Here is a 25,292-nt window from a genome sequence, read left to right on the forward strand (position 1 = left end):
ATGCAGTACGTGTGTAACCCACAATCGACATCCTCATAAAATTAATACACAATAAATATTACTGTTAAACACATACCAATCCATGAACAACATACACTACACCATCCAGTGCATGTATGTATAATAGACTTCATATTATATAATGTGTATCACATTATATCCATTATATCATACATAGATTATAGACCATAGGTTATATGTTATGCTTATTATATTATATGCACATATGCATGTACGTTTAACACCTACAACATACACTATATCTGTTATACATAATACAAAACACTAGACACATATGTCCATAACATTCTTATGTATAAGTTGTTATTTTATTTTGCTTCGTTTTGTTCCATCTTCTTAGTGCGTGCCTCTCTGTGGACATTCTTGTGCCCGCTGCGGTGGCCAGTCAGGCTGGTGGTGCTGCGGGAGCCCGCCGGTCGTTGCCTGCGCCCCCCGCGCAGATGAGTCTATGGATGGCGGTAGGGGAGGGAGGGCACAAAGGAGGAGCCGAAGGCGCAGGTGGGCATTCTTCCCCTCCCTGCTGTGGCGGTGGCGGAGGCCACTCCTCTGGGGTCTCCTGAGGCACTCCTTCCGCATTTTGCTCAGTCGCTGGTCTTGGCTCGGGCGTGACAACTTCCGCTTTTTGCGTACCCGTGGCAGATCCAACTGGGCTTCTGCTTTTTGTGGTGGTGGGGGGGTGGGTCTGCAAGTTCCTGAACTTCGGCAACGGTTCTAAACGGTGTTCCCGTGACCCCTCTCACGGCCAGCAGCCCCCAAAAACGTGCCCACGCGCCGGGTCTTATTTCGGCGCTCTGTCCTCCGATTTTGGACTGCTCTGGGGCTGGCATCTGTGCTGCGGCACAAGCAACTTCCCTCTCTGCTTTCATGGCTTTCAAAGTTTTTAAGATCGTGCACCACAGCTCTCGAACGGTTTTTATCTCTTTCTCTTCTTCCCCGTTTATCGTCTTTTCCCACATTGTATCACCCAGGGATCGCCAGTCCGAGGGGGAAAACAGCAAAGCCATATCCTTAAAGTGTCCCCCTCTCTGTCCCAGTTTAATCAATATGATTAGCTGTTCCTGTGATGCTTCCACACCTCTCTTAAAGAGTATACTCGTCAGCAGTGCCGCCGCTGCTTCAAGCTCCGTGATAGCAGGCGCGGTCTTCCCTTTGTCTGGAAGGCAAGGAGCGACCTCAACTGGTGTCGGCCCTAGCTAATGGCACCAGGCAGCACGCTCGTCCAGCACGTTTCCCACTCCCCTCCTCTTGCTGCTTACCGCAGTCTCGGAGAACTCAGTCGCGCTGAAGGTGCATCCTCTGCTACCAGATGTCGGAGTGGGATTGTGTCCCGGAGTAACGACGTAGCCTCAATGTGAGTATGGCCGTTCTCCTTTATTAGGTGTTTTAGCAGAGTATATATAAGCTTGCTAGTAGCAGAGTATATAAAGGCTTACAAAAATAGCACACACAAACAATATGGTGAATATATATATGTTTACAGAAATAGCACACATAAACAACGTGGTGATTGGCTTAACCCTCTTGCTTACACGTAACGCCCCCCAACCCGATCAGCGATGTGCTATGCCCATGGACACAGCACACGCTGATTGTTTTCCCTTCTGCAGTTTCGCTCCCAGGCCAAGTTTGTTCCCACGTTGTCCAGAATAGACTTCAAGGACAGCACGCGTAGGCCTCTGCGCCTGGCTAAAATCCTGGGTTGCTCATTGGAATCAGATCATGACCTCTCGCCCTCAGGAATTCCTCCACAATAGTTAATTAAGGGTAGTTGTGGAAGTGTGCCTTACTGAGCAATGTGCTGCATCTGGCTCGGGGACTAAATATCTCCAAGTGCTTTAAGTGCTTTTTGGTTATTAGCTGGATGTCACTCTTACAAGCGCCTCTTGCCCTCTCCACAGGGGTTTGCTGCTGCCTCCTGCGTTGGGCCGAGGGGACTGGCAGCCCTCAGGACAGGGACTTTCTCAGGCGCGGAGGTTAAACCCTGTCGGTGCTGCTTAAAAACTCCTCTGGTGTTACTGCGGTGGTCACGATGTGAAATCTGGTGGCTTAGGGGAGCCTAAGATTTGCATTCCTCGTAACTGCGGGGGATTTTGGGGAGCCTAGGTGGTACAATCCCCTTCCTGCTCCCAGATTCCTGTCGCTGACCCGGCAGTGGGTGGTTGGAAGAACTGATGCCCACAGCGGCTGAGGGTCGGCATGATCCCATCATTGCCGGAGCTCTGGAGCTGAGGAATGGGAGCGTGGCCCGTTTGCATCATGGCTTGTGAGGGAAATAGTGCGGTTTGATATAGTCGTGGTGTGGAAATGGCGATTCCTCTTTACACGTGTGCTTACAGGGTGCACGCACGTGTCTTAGGCTGACTGTTTCTTAACGACCACGAAGATTTATGAGATTGGTTAAAGAGCGTTGCTTTGCTGTGCAAGCGCAAAGTGTTAATTTCATGGAGAAACCAGCTCAGATGTTCCCTTTATTTTTCTTTTCTTAAAGGCAGAATGACTATTTTAAAGCTTTCCTTGCAGGCAGAATAACATCTGCTTTTGAGGATTGTTTCTTTCCCTGCAGGGTGGAAAAATCTACAGCCTCGCTAAGGCCGCAGAGGAAGAAAACTCATCAGTTTTCTAGAGAAAACTGCAGTTTGGAGGGGGGTGGAGGTCTGCCATAGCGCCTTTTAGCACCTTGTCGGGCACATTTCTTTTCCCTGGGGGCTGAGATGTAACATAGCCTTTTCATTTGGCTGGGTTTTGGTTGTATGAATTAATGGGTGTTTCAGTGAGAACCACAAGACCTAATTTCTGAGTCTCCCTCCTAAGAATTGTGCAGGGACGGAAGCGGGACAGGGAGGTAACCTGAGTGAAACGCTGAAGGCTTTTAAGGATGGAATGAGGAATGGCCGGTCTTGTTCTGATCACACACTATGACAATAAAAGGCTACAAGTTCCCTGTGGAGGTAAAGAACCGACAATTCACATAGCCGCTCAAAGGAGAAGGGATCTTAACCACCTCTCTTATTTCAGGCTGCATCATGATAACGCCGGGGATTGATGTCCCGCTGGGGATTTTTCTCAAGTTCCCATCTTTTCCTGCTAAATGAGGGGCAGAGATTTCCCTGCTAGACATGCAGTGAGCTCTACGCAGGGAATGTGAGCATGGTTGACGGTGATTACACTGTTTTGTTCAGAGGCTCCTGCCTTCCAAAGAAAGTCTGGAAAAGTGAAAAAGGATGTGCCTTTCTCCTTTGGGATTGCTGTTGTAGCAGAGGGGATGGAAACAGCCCACCGGAGTTTTGCTCCGCTCCTGGCTTTGGCTTGGAAAAACCCCCGAACGGCTCAATCCCTGCGGGGCCGACTCTGAGCTGGGTGAGGGGCAGCTGTGCCAGGAGATCCGGAGGGTCCGTCTCCACAGCTTACATGTCCAGTGAGCGATTTCATTGAAAGCAGGGAAATTCCAAGAGAATAGGGGGTGGTGTGCGATGATGAGTGCCGTGAGGCTAAAGGATGGTCTCAGCGGAATGATTTTTATCTTGAGCAGATTTTTTTTTATCTATCTTTCAGGCAGAATGGACGGGGACTTTGGGTTTTCGCCGATGAAGGATAACCCTAAAATACACGTTGGGCTGTGAGTTCTGGCCCAGCGGTCAGAATAACCGTAACCACTGGGGAAACGGGGCTGAGGAGCAGGTGTGATGTTGGTTTGGTGCTGGGCCTCGGCCGGCCCTCGTTGTTGCTGTTGTCCTTCTCCCCGTGGCTCGGCCAGTTCTCCCACTGCCCCACAGCGCTGCTGAGGGTAACGGAGGGTTTTTGTTGGCCGCAGGATCCCCCCGTGCTGGCCAGAAATGGCCAGTGCTAGCCCAGGCTGGGCTTGCCACTCAGGCTGACTTCATGATGCTGTTTGCCGGACTCCCGCGTTCTACACAACATTCTGACGCTCTTTTTGGCCTGCGGTCGCAGCTCTTCTTCTGCTGGCCATCAGTCTCGGAGTAGATCTTGCCATTTCGATCAGGTTTTGAGGAAGAAATACCCAATTTTCTTGCCTGATGGGGCACAAAAGGGCTCGAAGGGCAGCACGGTAACGCTGTTGGTGCCGAGACGGGGCTGTGGGAGTTGTTAGAGGGCAGTTGGTGATGCTGTGCTGAGAAAAAGTGCCGTACCTGACATGTCCCTTCCTTTGAAGCAGGTGCGTGCTATCGTGCTGTTCCCAACTTGCCTTCCTCACCTCCTCTGCCTTATCGATTTCAGATACATCAACATTGGCAGCGACTTTCAGGCGGAGATCCCAGACCTGCAGGACAGATCCCGGTTGGAAGAGGAGGAAGAGGGAGCGTCGCTGGTGTGGAAGCCCTGGGGAGACATTGAAACAAACCCGGATACCTGCTCCAAGATCGTGCCAGGGGAAAGAGCCAACCTCGAGCATGCCTTGCACCGCCTGCATGAAGCTCTGGTAAGAAGCAGCTGTTTTTGAATTCCTACTGGTCTAGGACAGCCTTTGGCACTGGCGTGAGCTGGGAGTCGCTCCTGAGTTTTCTGTTCTGCAGGCTCAAATCTCTTTGCTAAAGGGGCAGAGTTAAGGTCTCGTGAGGTGACAGACGCCATGTATCAATAGGAGCTTGTTTTGTCTCCTGTCAATTCTGTGACAATTTGGAGAATAGAAGTCCTCCTACTCCAAGTGCTGGGAATGAAGGAATATTCGCTAAAACCCGAGGTCTGCCCCGGAGAAATGTCCTGTGCTTGACAACTGCACCGTCCCTGGGCGCTCCTTGCTGAGCAAACACCTCCAGCCTGACCCCGGTGAAGCCCCGAGCGGGTCTGCTTTGCTCCCTCTTCTTCGAAGAAGGGATTTCACAGTGCTGAGCTGCAGCAGAGGACTCGGCGTCTGCTGCGTCTGCACGAGGAGACTCTGCCTGCAACAGGGATGAGCCCAAAAGGACTCCAGCAGCGAGCAGTCTTCTCCCGGAGGTGGTGGCCATTGGGGCGCCACAGCTTGGTCCCCGGAGATCTGCGCAGGTTCTGGTTTCTTAAAACAGATCAGTGTGGATTGAGGAAATATTCCCATCAACTCCCGTGTGGGGAGGTGACCCCGACACGCTGTTGCTGAGCATCGACTGAGCACCGTCTTCCCACAGTGGGCTGAAGAGTTGACCTTTTGGCCCCTCCTGAGGGGGAATTGAAGTCTTGTTCTCTGAACTCCCGCAGGAGAGGCTGGAAATGCTGCAGCCTGGGGCACCCCGGCGACCTGAATCCCATCCCCTGGCTGATTATCATTACGCAGGTAAACTGGAAGCAGAGCTTGTTCCTTCTCCGGGAATGCGAGCGGGTACTGCCGTTCCCTTTGTTCTGATTGAAAGAAGTGATTTTTACAAACGTGTGAGCAGCGGTTTGTGTTCTTTGGGGTGGGGAAAACAGTCATTTTAATCTATTCTGGTGGGGTTTTGGCATGGGGAATTCCTCGACCCTGTGTTCCAGCCCACTGTTTTCCTGTGTGGTGACGCCCCATGCCACCGTACGCTCCTCCATTCCCTGGTATGCCAGCTTTATGGCGTTCAGGGCTTGCTCTGCTGGCAGCCGTAACTGCTTCTGCTAAAGAACTCCCTGCAGCGTTAGCTAATTTCTCTTTAAGGAGGAGAGATTTTGATGTATGAGGAATAAATGGTGTGGGTTTCCTTGAGGCTGCGAGTGGTCTAATCATTTGCACGTGGCTGTTCATTCCCAGGCTCAGACACTTGGACGCCTCTCAAGGAGCAGTTGTTTAAAGAGGCCTTTTCTGTACACCAGAAGGATTTCCACCTGATACAGAAGAAGGTAAAGCCGTTAGACCGAGGCGGGTCTCGGGTTGTTAGCGTGGAGGGGAGTTTTAACCCAGAAAAGTCATCTTTTGAATGGTGTGTTGGAATCCTGTTCTTGGGATGCTGCTTCACGCTAAAAAGACACAGGTACAAGACATAATGTGCCCTAATGTGTAATTACCACAGAATATTTCATCTCTCTGATGCAAAATACCAGAAATACTAAAAGAATACTGACACGTTCCGCTGACCACCGGTGTGAAACGTACAGTTCTGCCCCCCCATGGCTTCTTTACAGCTCTTTCAGAAGAAGGAGGCTCATTTTCTGCCTGATCTCTCCCATACGTTGTGCTGTGAGAACCAGAGACAAGGGGGGACAGACAAACAGCACTTGACAGATTTGTTGTGGGTCTGTGCCCTAAATGTTTTCCTGCAGTCTTTCCCTCATCAATCGCTTCTGGTTTTCTCCCAACAGATTCAGACGAAGACTGTGTCCCAGTGTGTCGAATACTACTACACCTGGAAAAAACGTGTCAGATTTGCCAGCGGTCAGGCTGAATGGACAGAAGAAAAGCTGAAGGGAAACAAGGAGGAGGTGGAAGAGGCTGAAGAGAAGGTAGAAAAACTGCCGGGGGTTGGTGCGAGATGTCGTTCCTCGATGAAGCTATCGTCCCGGGCTCTGGGAAATAATCCCATTCGCGTTAAACTTGCTGCTGCTGATTTTCAGGGATGTTCCGTAACATCCCAGTGCTCCATAAAAGGAATTGCTGGTGACCCGGCTCTGCACAGAGGTTGCCAATACTTTCGTTGTCCGGAAACAGGAATTGGGTTCACAGAATTTTTTTTTTTTTTCTAGTGGTAGAAATTGGGTAACCACGTCACTTCAGTGCTCAGTACTTCTACACTTTAAACCCATTGTACGGACTTCTGTGGAGGAAAGTGCTGTTCCACTGAGGACAGTAGGAATTATACGGTTTTTCTTTCAAGGTCTGTCTTTGCACCCCCTCCTCCCTGTCGAATTTCAGTGTTTTTTTAACTGTTTCGTGTTCAGAGGAGTTCAGCAGGGCAGGCTGGCACTGACAGAACGCGTTACACCCAGCACAAAAAGAAACCCCTCGCTGCCGTAGCTGTTGGGGGTTGTTTCCAGCTAGTTGTTCACTTTAGCTGTCCCCCTTGCTGAGGAGAAGGAGAAATGAGTAAAGGCTGTCTGCTTTACAGGCTGCTTGCAGCCCGAAGAAGAGGCGCCGGCTCGGGCCGAAGGAAAACACCAAGAAAAAGCAGAGGAGTTGTGAAAAGACGCCCCGCAGCACGGGCAGTCCCTCCCGCTGTCCCCATGACTCTCCGTGCTGGGGTGGAGGCGCCAGTGATGTGGCTGTTTCCCTGCAGAGAGTGTGGAAGGTTAGCTGGTCGTTTTTCTTCTCGAAACTGCTGCTTTGGGCTCAAACCGATGGAAACTTTCAAAGGCGCCCAGGGGGAGCGGAGCTAAGGGCAGCTGGAGGGTTCCCCCTGCCCCGCAGCCTTCTGGCGGTATTGTTTGACTTTTAACCCAAAGCTCTGTGTTTTCTGACGTGGGGAGACCCTCCCGCCGAGTCGCGAGGTTCGGACCAGACCCCCTTTGCTTTCTCACCTCCTCTGGGAGAGGAGTCCCGGCGCGGCTGTATCCAGCCTCAGCCTCCGACTGGGAAGGAGAGTCCGGAGCGCCGGCTCTGCCCCAGAGTGGCTTTGTTCCAGCTCAAGCTGGGTATCTCCGAAGAGAGAGCCCTCTCACTTGTCTTCCGGAGCCTTAAAATGTCTATTCCCTGAGGTGTTCAGGCGCCTCTGTGTTCTGCATGCACCGACTTTTTGTCCCAGCAATTTGTTTAATAGCCGCTTTTCCTCTGCACTGATTGGAGCGACAATGCAGTGGGGATTGTTTCTGCTCGTGCAGTTTCACCCTCCTCCCATCCAGTCCGCACTTGGGTCTCCTCTGTCTCCTGACTCTCTTTGAAGGCCCTTTCCTCGAATTACAGGCTTGCTCCGCTTCATCCGGTTGTGCAAGAATCCCAGCGTTTCTCTATTTTCACTAAGAAGAGGTTCCACTAAAGTTCCTTTTTGCGGTTTGCGGCCCGAGGGCTTCCACGCTGCAGTCACTCGTGCCAAGCAACATCACTCATTCCCAGCAAAGCTGCTCAAGTTTCAATCCACCTTAATTTTAAGCAATCACACTGTTAATTCTCCTATTTTAATCCCCAACAATCTCTCTTGTTTAACCAGTAAGGTCCCACCCAGCCAGGGGTACCGGCAGAAACTGTGTAGGACCACGCAGCAAAACACAGCAGAAACTCACAAAATAAAACTAATGAAACGTGGTCTAAGAAACTAAAAAAAGAAATTAAAAATTCATGTTTGTTTTCTCCCTTCCAGGGTGTTTGGGAAGGTCAATGGGAGGAACGCTCACATGAAATTCCATCGCCTGTGGGACGATTGGAACGCCCCAGCAGCGTTTTTAAAGGGAGGTGAAGCTGAGAAAAGCCCAGATTGTGACCTCCTCCAGCTGGCAACTGGGCAACTGTCATCTCAGACCACCAACGAGGTCAATTTACTCTGTTTAGAAAACCCCACCGACCTCTAGCAGGGGGCAGCGCCTGAGCTCTGCAGAGGATCCACCACCACGAGGTCGCCCCCACTCCAGAAAGACCCAGAAGAAGCAAACAGCAGAGAAATAGTTATCGTATTTAATAGCGTTTCCCCCTTAGGTGATAGTCCCGTGTATGTCTTAGGTCTTCGTTAGCCATCTTTTAGGTCTTAGTTTTAGGCTTTAGTGTTCTTCTGATAGGAGTAAGGTTTGGTTTTCTTCTGATAGGAGTAAGGTTTGGTTTTCAGGAATCATGAAATTTTCAGAGTTGGAAGGGACCTCTAGAGATCATCTAGTCCAGCTTCCCAGCTAAAGCAAGATTGCCTAGAGCACATGACTCAGGACTGCATCCAGGCGGGTCTTGAAGATCTCAAGAGAAGGGGACTCCACAACCTCCCTGGGCAGCCTGTTCCAGTGCTCGATCACCCTAACCTTAAAGAAGTTTTTTTCTTGTATTTGAATGGAACTTCCAACTTGTGCCCGTTGCCCTGTCACTGGGAACCACTGAAAAGAGTCTGGCTCCATCCTCCTTCAACCCACCCTTTAGATACTTAGAAGCAATAAGAAGGTCTCCCCTCAGCCTTCTCTTCTCCAGGCCAAAGAGTCCCAGCTCTCTCAGCCTTTCCTCATAAGGGAGATGCTCCAATCCCTTAATCATCTAAGCTGCCCTATGCTGGACTCTCTCCAGTAGTTTCCCATCTCTCTTGAAGTGGGGAGCCCAGAACTGCACACAGTATTCCAGTTGTGGCCTCACCAGTGCAGAGTAGAGGGGGAGAATGACCTCCCTCCACCTACTGGCTCCAGTCAGATTCAACACTTGGCTCCAAATAGGCTGGAAAACTGTCCTTACCCCAATGCACCTCAGAAATCAATCTGCATGAACAGGGAACTGTCACTCTCTTTGCAAACTCATCACCGGGGGAGCTGGAAAAATATTTATAAAATCTATAGCTACTTAGAGTCCAGACGATAAAAAGCACAACACAGGTCCCGTGAGAGAAACTGCAATGGGAAGAGGTCTTGCTTTGATTAGGTTGATGGATAACAGCTTCAAGTTAAGGGATTTCTTGAGCTACCGCAACCATTTGCTGATTGTCCTCCTCTTCCTTCCCCTTTGCTCTTCTCCTCACAAATCAATGGCAAAGGACACAAAGGGACAGACTTCCTTCATTGTATCCAAATGCCCCAGTGCTTTACAGGAACACATTTTAAGGAAAAGAGCAACAGAAGTGACTGACAACATGGAAGAAGACTGGGCAATAATCCATTTAAAAAAACCCCAGACAATTAAACAACACCAGAAAATGCAATTGAAATGCCTCCTCTCTTCTTTGGCACTTGGGAAACTTCATCTGGATTCTTCTGTCCCCCTCCTGGTTTCCACAGCCCAAGAAAAGACTTGCTGTGGGCCCAGCCCAAAACCTTTGGGATGATGAGGGGCACACAAGAGGCAGGCAGAGGGAGCTGCCTCTGGTCTGCATCAAGAAGAGGAGGCTCGGGGTGGACCCAGCTGGTGACTACAGCTGAACAAGTGGCACTAGGCCCAGAAGAAATCCCAGCTAGACAAAATGAAAAGATTGTCACCATGAGGCTCCTCAGACACAGCACAGCCCAGAGGGGTTGTGAAGCCTGTCCTTGAAGGTACCCAAACATGACTGAACTAAGTTCCAAGCACGGGATCCAGCTGGGGCTGCTCTGAGCAGAAGCTTGGACTGAAGACCTCCAAGCGTCTCTACCAACCTCTATGCTTCTGTGGTTCTTCGAAGGTGAGCTGTCCTGCCTTCCCCAGATGGGCAGCGACAGCCACAACCTTGTGGAAGGCGGCCTGTCGCACTACCACCCAGACCCCTACTTCAGATGAAGAGCCACTATCAAGCATGGGGGGCTTTGCCACTTGCAGGGCACTGGGTCGGTGGGAGGGCACTGAGGACCCCCAGCCCTCCTGGAACACTGTTGCCCTCTCGGGCAAGCAACATGGCGGGCAGGAGTGAGCCCCAGGAAAGAGGCTTTTGGCCCCCTCGACCCTCCTCCTCTTCCCACATTTGGGCACGTTTCAGGCCACAGCCCCCCCCCGCCCAAACATACCATAGTTGGCCACATGCATCAGCCACAGTCCCAATCAACATCACAATGGCTTCCTGATGTCATCAGCCACCTCACACTGCCTGTTCTTGGGGACCTATAAAAGCAGGGGTCCCTGCAGCTGGCCCACAGTTTGCCGAGCTTCCAGGCCCTCGGATGCCAAGCATGCTTGGAAGGAAGAGGAGCTGGAGCAGCGAGGCGCATGGCTGCCCACCTTTGTGTGGAACGCCGCAGAGCCGCTCCCCGCAACCGCAGAGGAGGCAGGCTCATCCCAGGAGGAGGAAGCAGAGGCGGCACACCACTCCTGATGGCACAAGTGCGGATGACCTCGATTCTATAATCAGAGGCATGGAGCGCTTGACCATAAGCTCACCAGGAGATGACACAAGCGCGGCTGACCTCGATTCTATAATCAGAGGCATGGAGCGCTTGACCATAAGCTCACCAGGAGATAACACAAGCGCGGCTGACCTCGATTCTATAATCAGAGGCATGGAGCGCTTGACCATAAGCTCACCAGGAGATGGCACAAGCACGGCTGACCTCGATATTATAATCAGAGGCATGGAGCGCCTCACCATAAGCTCACCAGGAGATGACAGAAGCGCGGCTGACCTCGATATTATAATCAGAGGCATGGAGCGCCTGACCATAAGCTCACCAGGAGACAGCGTGGAGCCCAAGCGCATCTGCCTGCCAGGGAACAGCCAGAGCAGTGAGGCAGATGGCCGTCCACTTTGGCCACAGAGCCACTCCCTGCAACCAGGGAGGAGGAAGGCACCTGCCAGGAGGAGAAAGTGCAAGCAGCGGAGGAGGAACATCAGTCCTCATGGCACAGGTGCGAGTGACCTCGCTTCCACGATCAACGGCACTCAGCACATGGCTGTAAGCCCACGAGAGAACGGCGTGGAGCACAAGTGCATCTGCCTGCCAGGGAGCAGCCGGCGCAGCGAGGCGGATAGCTGCTCAGCTTGCCGTGGGATGCCACAGAGCCGCTTCCAGCAACCATGAAAGGGGAAGGCGCCTCCCAGGAGGAGGAAGCGCAATCGGAGAGGAGGAGGAACAACAACATCATCACCCCCCATGGCATAATTGTGACTGCCCTGGCTTCTGCAATCAAGAGCATGCAATCCACAGCATGCGATCAACTGCAACACATTTTATGTCTTTAACTTATTAAATTTAACTTATTAAATTAACTTATTAACTAAGTTGGTGAATGTAAAAGTTCTGGGACTGATCTTGCTGTTTGTGCCGTAAATAATTTAAGCAATTAAAACTCGTTCCGCTTGGTTGGTGGTGCTGTTATGGCTGGAGAGACCTATAACAATTTATTGTCATTCTATCACCCGATGAGCCCTCCCCACCTGGGAAAGGGAATTGGGTAAAACAAGGAAACCCGGGAGCTGAAGTATAAACATGTTTAGTAGAGTTAGATTAGGTAATTAACATTAACAGCACATTCTCCTTTTGCTCCTCATCACTTGTTCGTAAAAAATCCTGAAAATCAAAGAAGCGGCGGTGTGTTCACACCTCCTCCCTAAGCCCGCTCCTCGCTGCGGGTGCTGCCAAAGCGATGCCAAAAGGTGGGAATTTGGGGAAAATACCTGGCACGGTATTGAAATACAGGTCCAAAAGCCCCGCGGGTGGATTTAAACCACCGCTGCCCCACGGAAGGGCTCCACGTGCGGATTCCTGCTGCAAGTCTTGCTGCTGTTCCGTATGGCTTCAAAAACCTCAAAGTTCTGACGCATAAACAGAATCTGGACCAGATTCTCTGGCGCCAGGACGGCGCGCCCATGCTCCAGGGCACCTTCCCCGGCAGCGAAGGCCTGGTCTGGCAGGAGGGCGGTGGATGGGGATGGCGAGGTACTGCCGGCTCAGCCGCCCCGCGGCCGGGAAGTGATGCTCATTGTTCTGCCACCAGTGCAGCGGCTGGTGCTGCGCTTGCAGAGGGGCTCCAGGATGTAGTTTTCCAGTTGCTGGTGGATCTCGGGGTTCTCTCCATGGCGTCCTTCCCCAGAAGGATGTCGTAGCTGCTCTGAGACGGGGCGCTGGCACATGGGTCCTTGCGAGCAGGCAGCTGGCTGCCAGCATCTGCACCTGTGGCTTTGGAATCCGAGTTTGACACCCCAAACAGGGTGGCAGATGGGGACTGGTGGTTGCAAACCCACAACAGCATGGTTCTCACTGGCTGGTGCAGCTCGCTTCTCAGGCTGGGGCTGAGAAACCGCATCTCCTGGAAGCGCTACCCAAAACAGAGGCATCTTCGGGTCTGGGGTTCCCCTGATGGTGCTGGGGGTCCTTTTATGGTGTCCTGGTTTGTGCTGGATGGGCCCTTGAGGACACTGCGTGTCCGCTGCGGTGTCCTGGTGCTGTAGTAAAATCCCTAACATGGGTTCAATTACAGCATGTCTGCCTTTACCAAAGACAGCAAACTCTCCTTTGGAGCAGGGAATTTGAACACAGAGAAAGGCATTATGTGCAATCTACTCCTTGGTGTATGGATTGGACAGGGAATCAGTCAAAAGAGAAGATAGGAAAAATTAATTTGCCTCCTGCTTGGATGGCAGAAATCTACAAGAGGCAATAGAAGTCGGATGGTTGAAGAAGATCTTGCTTGGCTTTGAGTTTGCCCGGACCAGATGGCTGCAAAGCCTATTGCGAAACCCAGTCATTTTTGTGATCGTAGTGATTTTTGTTTGTGTTTTGTTTGGATGTCTTAAGAGCATCGTTATCAAGCGATCATCTTAACCTTATGTATTACTATGTGTATTAGGAAATGAGGCTCACTGAAGTACAGAAAGACTTGGGTAAGTCTCAAGGGGGGGGGAATTGTTGTAGTAAAATTGGCATAAACTAGGAAAATTAAATGTAAACTGTAATTGAAGCAACAAAGGAAACCTGCTGCTGCTCAAGCCCTCTCTACTGCCCCAACTCTATTTATTTACCTAATGTCAAAATAGAGAAATAGTTAGTAGACACGATTTCTCTATGATTCAGTTAAGGAACTACCCAGCAGACAGTGTAGCACTGTTGATAAGCAGGGTATTCCTATCAAGAGAGCGACGAACTGTAGGCCTGGTCAGCAAACCCAGAAACCCACTTGGAACTGCCAAGATCAGAGGAAAAGCAGGTAAAAGGTGGTTCCGGCCAGGGGGAGATGGTGACCACCGGCTCATTGACCACCTCCCCAAACGATACCACCTATTAAAAAGAAGGAAAAAGAAGACAGAGACTGCACACTCATTTACTCATTTACCCAATCATTAGAGGGAATAACAGTGACTATGTATTAATTGTTTGAATATGTAATAATCAATGTGTAAAAGTGGACTTTTGGAACTAAGGTGTGAGCGCTCCTGTTTTGGGACAAGCACCCATTTCTGCACATTAATGGCATAAAATTAGAAATACCTCTGCTCTGTGTGTTATTGGCTTGCCCAGCAGGTAAAGAACCTAGATTTGGGACGCCACTGGGCTGACTGTAAGGGGTCCTGGGCTGCCCTTATGGGGTCCTGGGGGGGAGTCTTGCAGGCCAGAGGGAGTCTGGGGCAGCCCTTCAAGGATCTGGGGGTCCCCTCTGGTGCCTCTGGGGAGGGTTTTGTGGCTGGAGAGGGCTGAGCTGGTTTCAAGAGGTGCTTCCTCCCTTTCCCCAGCCCACCCAGCTCCCCCGACACCCCCACCCCCCCAGGTTGGTGGGTGCCAGCAGTGCCAGCCTGTCCCACTGGGTCGGGCACTGAGGGGGGCACAGCCCCAGCCGCGGGATGGGAGGAGGAACCACAGCACCAGGGATAAAACGTTGGTCTCTATTTCTTTAACATTTCCCATGGGGAGCACCCCAGGGCTCCACGGCTGCACCACAGATGGTGCCATGAGGGACTCCAACATCCCCCCCTGTGGAAAGATTACTAAAAATGATCAATAATACAGCATTGGTCACACGTTAAGGAATGGTATACAATCAAAAGGCTTCTGTGTGAGCCAACTCGGGCAGGACGCAGGAACGACCACAAGACCACGGATGAAAGACAAAGAACAAATGTGATCTCAATACCTCGCGAATCGGGGAGTCTCCACAGCAACGCCCGGACAGAGGGACACACGCAGGGGATGCAGGTGCCACAGGGCGGGAGAAAGTCCTTGTTAGCAGCAGCGTGAGCTCCAACTCGCTCTTCTCGCCTGCTTTTCAAGGGTTCAAGCAGGCGTAGTTTTCCACTGTGCTCTGACCTTCTTCAAGACCAAGGCAGTGATCTCCCATATGCCAGATAAGGTGTCCCTAAGCCCATCCCAGGCTCACGGTATCTAAGTGCGGATATTCCATCTGCGAGCACACGGGGCTGAATTAGTGTGATAGATGTGTTGTCCAGCACCCCAGGTGCGCGTCACTTGAGCGTGTTTACAGTCCTCCTCGCCAATCTTCTGTTACTTTCCCACATTCCACCCCCTCGCTCAAGAGACCGCTTCTGCTGGGGCTGACAAAGTTGGAAATGTTCATTCAAACTTGTGGGGTGTAATACAGAGTAATTTACAGAGGCATGAAATAAACACACATAAAAAAAGAAATAAACAACTCTCTAAAGTAAAGCTTTGAATCAGGTGTCCCATTCCTCCTGTCAAGAAATTAAACCCCTCAGCCAGCCGGGCACCGCCAGTACGTTGTTTCACTGGATGCATTAAGTCCTGGAGGATTTTGAATGTCTTGCTTCATGCTGACTGCTTCCTCAGTTATGTTGGAACAACACGTGTTTTCAAAGTCGAAGCAGCATTTCTGACGTCGAGGGAGGAAACAGTCCACCATCAGTTGGGTTTGTAATATTCATTGGCGTACAGCTGTTACCTACTCAGAAGAGAGAGCAATGAGAGACATTAATACCAAAACCACTTTGCACAGTGTAGTTCTGTAGTACAGCTGCTGGGGTTGATGTGCCACGGAAACAAGGTACCAGAAGACCTGCAGCTGCTCATCTTCCCTTGATACAAAAGGCAGATGAGTTAGTGACAGTAGAGGCTGACCAAATCTAAGTATTTGCCTGTTGGTTTGTCAGAGCTGTACCCAGGGCATGCGCTTGTAGCACAAGACTACACAGCACGAGTGGCCAACCTGTGATAGGGGAGAAAAGCAGCAGTGTCATCTCCTTCCAGTGACACATAGACGTCGCTCCAGCTCCTTCAGCCAATATTACTCTAGATTTGATACCCTCATGTGGGCTAATTGCCCATACAGACTGGAGAGCTGTGGCGCGCACTTTTTCAGATGGAACTTCAACGTGATGTTGTGTTTGCAACACCGTTCCGATGCCGTCTCCTCTAGATAAGACGCAGGTATTTGTCGAAGGTACCTGAAATACAAGAACTCGAGAATCTGATACTAATAAGTGATGTCAAATAAGAGGGGAAGTTGGGGTATAATGTATTGTGGAGCCTTGTAATGCCTTGGACCAAAATCCTACAGGTTCTTTCTCATTTCTTGTCCCAATCATCTGCCACAGTCCCGAGAGTGTATCATCTGGACTTGTTCCTTCTAATTCAAAAGGATATCCTTGCTTAGGAGTGTATAATTACAAATGCTCAATCAAAGCATTTTTGCAGGCATCAGAGGCTTCTTGTTGCTTGGTCCCCTGCCAGAAAACTTTCTTCCTCATTAATTTCTGCAGAAGGCACATTAATATCACCAAATGTGGGAAAAAGTTCTCCAATACCCTAAAAGTCCCCAAAAGGTCTGTAACTCTTTTACTGCGATGGGCACAGGAAGCTGCTGGGCTGTTTGCTGTACCCGATTTGGTATTCCTCTCATCTGTCCATGCCAAACTATTCCCCAAAATTGTACAGTAGCACTCGGACCCTGTACTCTCTTGGCATTCATTGCCCAGCCTCAGTCCTGCAAATGCGCTTTCAGCAATTTGGCAGCTGCTTCACTTTCTTGTTATGACTCGGCCAGAATCAATAGATCATCAATAGAACGGTAACCAGTAACAGTCCCCGAGCATAGTGCTAAATCAGCTGCTGTCATTAGGCGGCAAATGGAGGGACTGTGTCTGTATCCCTGAGGCAATACTCGGAAAGTACAGTGCTTTTGTTTCCAGGTCACACCTTGCAGTGAGGGGGCAGGCAGGGTGGAGGGGGGTGAGGAGTTGGTGGTGGGGCAGGGGGCGGTTAGCTTTTTTTGCATAAACGCTAACTTTTGCCATCATCGAAACCTTTTTGATGCTGTGATCCCATCTATTTCTGGTCGGGGGATACTGGCTTGCACAAGATTATTCCACATTTGTTTCCTTGTAACCTGTGCTGTAACTCCCCCCGGTTTTGCCGGCTTTACTTTATTCACCACCTGCACAGATGGTCCCGAAATTGCAGCCCCAATTTCCCTCAAGGTGTTTCCTAGGGCACCTACAGTACCCACAGCATTTGTCACATGGGGTTTAGTGAGGCAGGCGCTCCTCTCACAGACTGCACTTTGATACTTCTCGTCACTGCTAAACTCTCCGGATTGCACCCTGTACCCAACACATGAGCCATCCCCACCTGCTGCACCAAATTAGTACCTTTCTCCATTGCACACCAGTTTCTGAGGGACGACACTGATCCAACGGGTTCTGTATATGCTGCTGAAACTGCTGCGCACAACCACCGATACAACATCGGTGCAATAATGTCTCGCCTGGCAGGACCTCTGACATTTTGCAGCTGAGCATATCCTCATTGTGTCTGATCATCAATGGCTATAAGGCTTACTAAATCTTTTCCACCTGCTGATAAAAGAATAGATGTAGCTCTACTACCCCAAGATTGCAAAATCCATGCCGGCATGCCTTCCTCACTCTTTTACTGATACATCTCTAAAAACTCCCTTAAATCTTTCAGAGTTCCTCATCTACATCCTCCTCATTAACAGGAGGTCCCTAGCAGGTACCTGCGAGCACGGCACCCACGTTGGTCTGCCTGCTGACCCTGGCCCCTAAGCCGGCTCCTGTCCCACCCCGAGCAGCAGGCAAGTCCACCTCCTCGCCTTCCCACACGGCCCTTCCTGAAGAACCCGCGTCTCTCCACTGCAGCTCTCCCGCTGTGCCATTTACACACCACACCTCCACGGTCCCAGTGTGGTCACAGCCTGGTAATCACGTGCAGACTTCTGGCCCTGCTGGTGGTACTCCGCGCAGTGTGCAGGAGCGTGCCAGGCATGTCAGGGAGGTACCAGCTGGGCTGGTTTCCCACCCGGGAAGGGTGTGAGAGTTCAGGGGGCTGCACATCTTTGCGCTGTGGGGTATGTGTGGACTCCATCTCTCCTGCCCCTATAAGGAGTTCTGGGATGACACATGGGGTGTGCACAATCCCTTTAGATTGATCCACGCCAGGCACAGGCCAGTCAGTCCAGCTGGGAACAGCCCGAGAGCTCTTGATTTTGTATTTCTAGGTGCATATCGGCAGCTGAGAAGCCACCCAGCCCCTTGGCTAACCACCACCACTACAGCCACTGCTCCCAGCATCTGCCCCTCTGCTGCGGTACCAGCCTGTAGTGCCAGGGAGGAAGAAAGAAAAGTGTATGATCATATGGAGAGGGAGAAGGCAGAGATACCCCACAGGCATTGCTCAGGCCACCCGCGGTGGGAGGGATCTGCCTGTGAGGAAGCCTCAAGGTGTCTGTGAAGTGGGAGAGGCCCCTGATGCCCAAGCCCAGGAGAAGGTCCCAGGTACAGCTGGTCAGGTGGGGCTGAGACCTTGGCTGTCCCATAGTGGTGTGCCCCCTCAGGGCAAGGCATCTTGGGGCAGGACATGCTCTCCAGTTTGGAAAGAGGAAGCTACAGCCATCAGAGGGATCCCTCTGCCTTCAGCCAGGACTTCTACTGCCCCCGTGGAAAGCCAATTCTGGGTGCCCAGGCAGTCCCCTTGGGGGTCAGGAAGGTCCAGCCTAAAGCCGGCCTCCAAAACCTCCTTCTGTCTGACGAGTGGTGTCAGATATATCCCCTCCTTCCCCCAGGGCTGCCCTCAGTGGAGGGATGGGTCCTGGAGCCAGGGGAAGCACCATCCCTTCTTGGACACAGTTACCAGGGGAGCTGCCTCTGCTGCTCTCCACACAGCCTGTTCTCAGTGACGTGCTGGAGTACGTTCCTCTGTGCCTGATGCAGCTCCAGCCTTCTAAGGACTTGGGAGGCTCGTGGAGAAAGGTGGCTGCAACAAGAGAGCAACATCATCCCTCTGCCGGAGACCCCTTCTTGCCACCTCAAGTCCACACGCCCACCCTGTCCCACATCCACCCATCCTTTAACCCTGCGGGTGGGTTTTGGGCCTTGGCTTGGGAGAGCAATCCACATCATGCCCGTGGTAGGAGACATCAGAGAGTGTCCTGTGCAACCCCAGGACGCAGGGACCCCCTGGGCATCTCTGCGGGGTCATGGCTGCTCGACTGCCCCAGGCTGTGGCCCGAGTCAGCGCACACTTACTCAGGCTGGAGTCTCTGCAGCTGGGCTGCTGCTGCCATCTCCTCTGCTGGGAGAGGCTTTCCAGCCTTCCTCCACCTCTGGCTGACCTCCTTTCTCCTGGGCTGGGCTGGAGGGTGGGGAGTCCAAGTGCCTCCAGTGCCGAGTGCCTGCCGAGGAGGAGATGCTCTCAGCAAACCAGACAGCAAACAGAGGTGCCCTTTCCCAGAGGACCTCCTGAAAGGAGCCTGCAGCGGGACCTGGGAGCCAGGAGACTCGGCACCGCGTGCCCGTCCTCACGGATGGCGGCTGCTTTGCCCCTCGCACCCTGCCGCCCACCTCTCCTGCACGGGGCTGAGCAGGCAAAGCCCTGCCCTGCAGCTGGGGGTCAGTCCTGCTCCCACCCCCACAGACCTGCCACCCCGGCTGCCGCGACAGAGAGGGTGGCTGCTGTCTCAGCGCTGTCAATGGCTGCCCGTACCTGGGGCAGCTGTCGGTCCTCCCCTGCAGACCAGGCTTCCCACGCCCCCCATTCGGCCCTCGCTTGTTCCTGCCGCTCCTGTCACGGCATCTTCAACCCGTCCCACTCTGCAGACAGCTCCTGACCTCCTGGAGGGCAGGGAAACGCAGCAGGAGGCAGGATTAGTCTTGGCTCCTGGAGGGGCTTCCTTTGGCTCTGACCCGTGTTGGTGCCCCTGCCTCAGCCGCTCGGTCGGCAGCGCTTTGCCCCTGACAGATCAGGGGCCGTGGAGTCATGCCAGGCTCCTCAAGTCCTGGCAAAACACAGCAGAGTGACCAAGACCTCCACTGCCAACCACCTGGAAAGGACTCGCACATTTTCCATAGCCCCTGTCCACAGTAAGGTGTTCCCTGACCACTCAGGGGGCAATAAAAGGCAGGAAGGGCGTGCAGCACCTTCCTTGTCGTGAAGCAGATCTGAAGGAGGTGACAATGAATGCAGGCCAAGGGATCCTTTCAGGATGGCTCTCTGCACAAAGAGGCCTTTGCCGAGTCTCAGACAGCACAGCAGTTAAAGCAAGGCAGGGCACGTACCTGCGGTGCTCTCTTGCAGTTTTCAGAGGATGGGAGGGCCACGGTGGGCCTGGCTGGAGGAGCTGGCTCCTGCCTGCCCGCCTCCTTGGTCCTGAGGGAGCTGCCTGGACACGGGGGGAGCGCACTGCAAAGAGACACCAGGAGGAGGCGGCATGAGCACGGGGCAGGTTGGCCTCCCGTGTGCATCTGGGATCAAAGCTTCCCAGGCTGGCAGAAGAAGCGGGGGAGGTGGGGCCGTTTCCCATGGCAAGGGGGGATGAGCCCTGAGCCCCTTCAGGCGGATGGGAGAGGACTGCACCTCAGGTCTGCTGTAAGGGCAAGCAAAGTGATGCGGGGTGCACTCAGCATCTGCCGTCTTCCCCACTCAGAGGCCTGCAATGAGGCAAACAAGCTCATGAAAACCATATGGCACGTGCTGGGGACCTCCAGAGTCCCTACAGCCACAGTGTCCAAAGGGGATGGCTCTCCTGCATGGCTGCAACTTAAACCTGGAAAGCAAATGATGACACAGGCTTGAAGAGGGCTGACCCCACTGCAGCTCCCCAGCACTAGTCCTCCTGGCTGTCGTGTGAGGCGTGGCATCCCTCTCCCTCTGGGGCCATGCACGCCTTTTATTGGCAATCTCCCCCCAACACCAGAAAACTTGCCTCTCCGTGTCCTCTCCATCTGCACTTGGTTCTCTCTGCTGGCAATGACGGCAGGCTGGCTGCGAGAAATGCGATCACGATGCCCAGTCACTCCAGGAGAATACACACGCAGCCCAAACTCAGCATTAGTTAAACAGAAAGCAGTCCCTTCAGGACTGATCCCTGACTCGACGCCTAGTGTTGAGCCCCTACAACGCGTGCTCCTAAGCAGGAGCTGGCAAGCCACCCGCTCGCTCGCTCGAGGGCTGCAGAAGAACGGCACTCACTTTGGGAATGCATGGGGAACAAGCAGCTCAGCTCCAAGCTGACGGCCACAGTGCAGCAGCCCTCCCTCGCGCTTGCTGCTTGCCCTCAGCTCAGGGAAAAGGGATGCTCTTTGCAGCTCCCTGCCCAAAACTCCTCTCCGACGTGCTCCTGCTCTGCCTGTCAGCAAGGGTCCCCCAGCACAGCCCCGCTGCCTCCCGACCCCGCTCCTGGCTGTGCAGCAGATCTGAAGGGAAGCAGTAGGGAGCCCCTCAGCAGTGCCCAGCAGTGCCCAGGCCTCACCGGGAAGTCCTGGCAATGCTGCTTTGCTGGGGTGACCTCCCTGTGCCATCAGCCTGCGTCACGTGAAGGTGTGTTATGACACCCGCAGGGAGGGGGCACAGCTGGGTAGAGAGGAAATAGGTTTCCCATCTTGTCCTGGGAATCAGCGATCCCCCTTTTCCCCAGTCCTTTTCCAAAAATCCCGACTGCCCCCTGCACCAGCATGTCTCTGCCACTGGCAGCCTGTCCGGGCAGGTGGGGTTTAGGGATGGGCTGCGGCTGGGCAGTTACGAGAGAGGGCATCGAATGCCTCTGGAATGCATCGGCCCCTCCAGTGTGCTCCAACACTCCTCTCCGCTGCGTGTGGCTGCTGCGGCAGGAGTAGGATGGGCTTTACGGCACTGCTTTTGCCTGGGACGGAGTTAGTTTGCTCCACAGCAGCCCAAATGGTGCCCTGTTTTGGATCCGTGACCAAAACAGTCCTGATAACACAACGCAGTTTTAGCTGTCGATGAACAGGGCTTGCACAGCAGCAAGGCCTTCTCTGCCTCTCATGCTGACCCACCAGCAACTAGCCTGGGGGTGGGCAAGAAGCTGGGAGAGGACACAGACGGGACAGCTGACCCCAAATGACCAAAGGGATATCCCACGCCATAGGACGTCGTGCTCAGCAATAAAAGTTGGGGAAAAATAGAGCAAGGTGTTGGGGGAAGGTCTGTTGAAGGCTTTCGCGTTTGTCCTTCCAAGTGACCGTTATGAGTGATGGAGCCCTGAACATAATGAGTAGCAAAAGGTGCAGTTGCTCTAAATTTTGGCATCTGCTGTCATCTCAGTTGGACAAAGGAATTTCCCAACAACCTCCAAGGAGATGCCCCTAGATGTTGCCCCATCTCTCACAGTTGCTCCCTTAGAGCTTGCGGTTCCCTGCACGTACCCTGGACCAACTCAGTACCTCCCATGTCACCAGGTGTTTGTGTCTGAGCAGCTCACCACTGCCCTCCACCTCCAGTCATTAGCAGCAGAGCCCAGACAAGGAGCTCCCATGAGGGCAGCTGTGTTGTGCACACCTGAGCTGAGGCAAGAGGAATCCCACCTCCTTTGACAGATTTGTGGTGTGCATGGGAGGGAACCAAGTCCCCTCCTATCCCCAGGACTGAAAACACCAGAGGAGGTGCCTCAATTGACTCAGCTGAATCCCTTCCCTCCTCAGGGGTAAAGGAGATCCCTCCCTGGCACTGTCTGGTTGTCCTGCCTAACGATGGGACAAAGCAAGACAATTCTCATGCCCAGCTGCTTTCCTGGAAGGAGAAATGACACTGCTGGAAAGAAGCCTTTGACCCCGGCTGAGAAAGGGAACATCAGTGATTCCTTCCACAAAAGGAGCAAGGAGACAATTCTGAGAGAATGAGGTAACTTCAGAAGGCGGCCACCCAGCAACCAAGAAAAACAAGAAATCAAGAGACCACCAACCAGAATGAAGCGATTGCACTTGGGCATTGGGTGATGGGCGGTATTTTCTGGGGAATCTGTCTGTAAGGGTATAATTGGGGTGCGCAATCTGCAGTAGGGGTCCCTCCCTGGAGGCAACAGCTCAAACTGCTCTGTGTGTCGGGTAAATAAACCACCGAGTTACTCAGCAGACTGGCGACTCGTCTTCTGCGAGGGGCAACCTGGGGCTGAGCCCTGTTGGGGTGGTACACACATAATTCCTACCACAGTCTCACTGGCAGCTGCGTAATTCCTGAAACAACAAGCCAGAGGTTTCTCCTGCCCTAACACCTACTCAAACACAGATGACATTACAAGCAGCTGCACAAGCCAGGTCCTGCTCCTGCCCTCAGGCAGGCACCTCTTCAGGCACATGGGACAGCACAAGCACATGAAAAAGCCAGGTGTGACCTTCTACACTATCACCTACTCACCCAGCTGTGGCAGCACAAGCAGCTGCACAAACCAGGGCCTTCTCCTGCCTTAAATCCTGCTCAGCCACCAGTGACCTCACAAGCACCTGCACAGCAGGAGCACCCTTACTGCCAACCCCCAAGATTTTGCCCCTCCATCTCCCTCTCCATTTCTGTCTCCCACTTGCCCAGGCTCTCCCCTCTCCCAGGCACCTTTCTCACCTGCTCCATGACATCCCAACATCTCCAGCTGTCGCTGTGTTTGTGTGGCAGATGGTACCTCAGAAGCATTGTCCCAGCCACATCACCTGCATCTCCTTCTGCTCTCATCATTACTGCGCCAGCTGTCTGATGAGCTTTTGCACCTCATGCACCCTCTCATCCTGCCTCTCTTCTGCTCTTAAACCTGCAAGAGAAGTGACAGCCAGGCGGTGCCCCCTCTCTGGCATCTTACCAGCACCTGCCTGAGATGCACAGCTGGTGGGAACTGTCACCATCAGCCCCAGCATGGCGGGAAGTCTTCTCCTGGCACAGCAACAGCTCTGGCCGTGCTTGGTGCGTACCATGCTTCCTGAAGGAGAACCACAGCACTCAGTGCCTCCTGGGAAGAGCTGATTTGAAGGCAGCTTTGCCGCAGGTCCCCAGGCCGCTCCAGGGGTTCTTCCTCTGGCCTGGCTCAGCCACAGGTCCCACATCTGGCTCCTTCCAGCAGGATTTTGCAGAGCCTGTTCCAGCTGTGAGCACCGGGCCAAGGGCTCAGGGCACAAACAGCCCCCACCCCCCAAGGCCCAGCCCACAATGCGACTCTGTCCCCAAACTACTACACCTGCCAAACAGGCTCTCCCGCTACCGCAATGATCTTCCCTTTTAAGAAGAGCTTACGTAGTCGCACACCATGAGAGGGCGATTTGGGCTTCAGCCCCAGAACAAAAGAATTCCCATTACAGAATCTCAGCCAACACCTCCAGGAGCCTCTTGTCAGCGACCCACAAACACTGTGTTGCAAAGAAAGATGACAGCTGATACAAAGTATCTTTTCCTCCACAAATCTTTGTTTCCCTCCTACCCTCAGACTAAACCAGTAATAATCAGACGATTATACTGTCATTACCACTGGTCTGAAACCCCTCCAAACCATCACTCACAGATGTCAACGTGGACATCTCTGCCTGACAAGAGACGACCGGCCCCAAAACTGGATCTTAGGGTGTCCTGGCTCTACTGAAGCCAAACCATTTAGAATAAGGATACAAACAAGTTTCAGAGAAAGCAGCATAGTTAGTGAAAGAGGTGAGAAATGTGATGTGTCTCAGCCACCCCTAATTTCACAGGAAGTTTCAAGAGTTTTTGTTTTTTTTTCTTTTTTAATCACTGCCCAGCACAAGTGAAAAAGCACACACCCACTCTTTCAAGGAGAACAGAAAACTACAAGAGTAGGACTGTCAAGATCTGAGCAGCTCAACCACTGCCACAGCATTTTCTGTCCCTATGAGCAGTCGTGCCCCATTCTGAGTGTCCTGGTTTGAGGTAAAACAGGACCAATTTTGTTTAGTAACTTCGCTTCTTAGCTGGGCCTCTTCTAACTCCTGAAGTTAACTGCATATTGTGCAGACAGTTCACTCTCTCAGAATGATAAGGCCAATTGTTTATAGCTGATGCCCAGGCATGGGATGCAGAGAGGCTCCTGCTTATACTTATTGCCAAAACAGCCAAGGCCAACCAACATTGTCATTTGCCACGTTGGAGGGTCGGAAGCGGAAAAGCATAGTGGGGTCCCACCTGCAGGGAGGAGCGGACAGGACAGGTGACCCAAAACTGACCAACAGGGTATTCCATCCCATCTGCCTCATGCTCAGTAGAAAAGCTGAGGGATCAAAGGGTCACGCGTTCTTCCTTCAATGGCTGATGTCTGAGGAGGACTCTGTTCGTCTGCCTGTGATCCCGATCCTGAATCCAGATCCGGAATCCAGTTCCCGTCCGTCACTGAGTCCAGCCTGGGACTGCCCCAGTGCCAGCCGGTGACGTGATTGTCATCTCGGGAGCTTGATACGGTTTTGTATATATTTTTCATTATTGCTTTTTATTTTATTATTAATATTTCATTAAAGTAGTTTAGTTCCTTCTAAACTCATAAGTCTCTTTCCTCCTCTGCCTCTCTCTTTGAAGAGGGGTAGAGGGGAGCATCTGTCGGTCCCATCTTGGGTTCCCCATGTCACCAGTAGTGGATTAAGGCCTAAACCACGACATTGAGC

General features: G+C 52.5%; 1 protein-coding gene across 1 annotated transcript in view; it reads left to right on the forward strand.

Moving 5' to 3' along the window:
* Nucleotides 1-3,605: 3,605 nt before the first annotated feature.
* Nucleotides 3,606-25,292, forward strand: part of LOC309684812 (zinc finger protein 541-like) — a gene marked incomplete at both ends in the record, with an annotated part of 33,679 nt that continues 11,992 nt past the window's right edge. Inside the window, 4 exons of the mRNA XM_082500671.1 lie at nucleotides 3,606-3,637; nucleotides 4,258-4,375; nucleotides 5,764-5,817; nucleotides 6,277-6,349. Coding sequence (XP_082356797.1) covers nucleotides 3,606-3,637; nucleotides 4,258-4,375; nucleotides 5,764-5,817; nucleotides 6,277-6,349 — 277 coding nt within the window. The remainder of the gene's footprint in view (nucleotides 3,638-4,257; nucleotides 4,376-5,763; nucleotides 5,818-6,276; nucleotides 6,350-25,292) is intronic.

This window comes from Vanellus vanellus (assembly GCF_965231255.1).
Source record: "Vanellus vanellus genome assembly, contig: HAP1_SCAFFOLD_44, whole genome shotgun sequence".
Taxonomy (NCBI): domain Eukaryota; kingdom Metazoa; phylum Chordata; class Aves; order Charadriiformes; family Charadriidae; genus Vanellus; species Vanellus vanellus.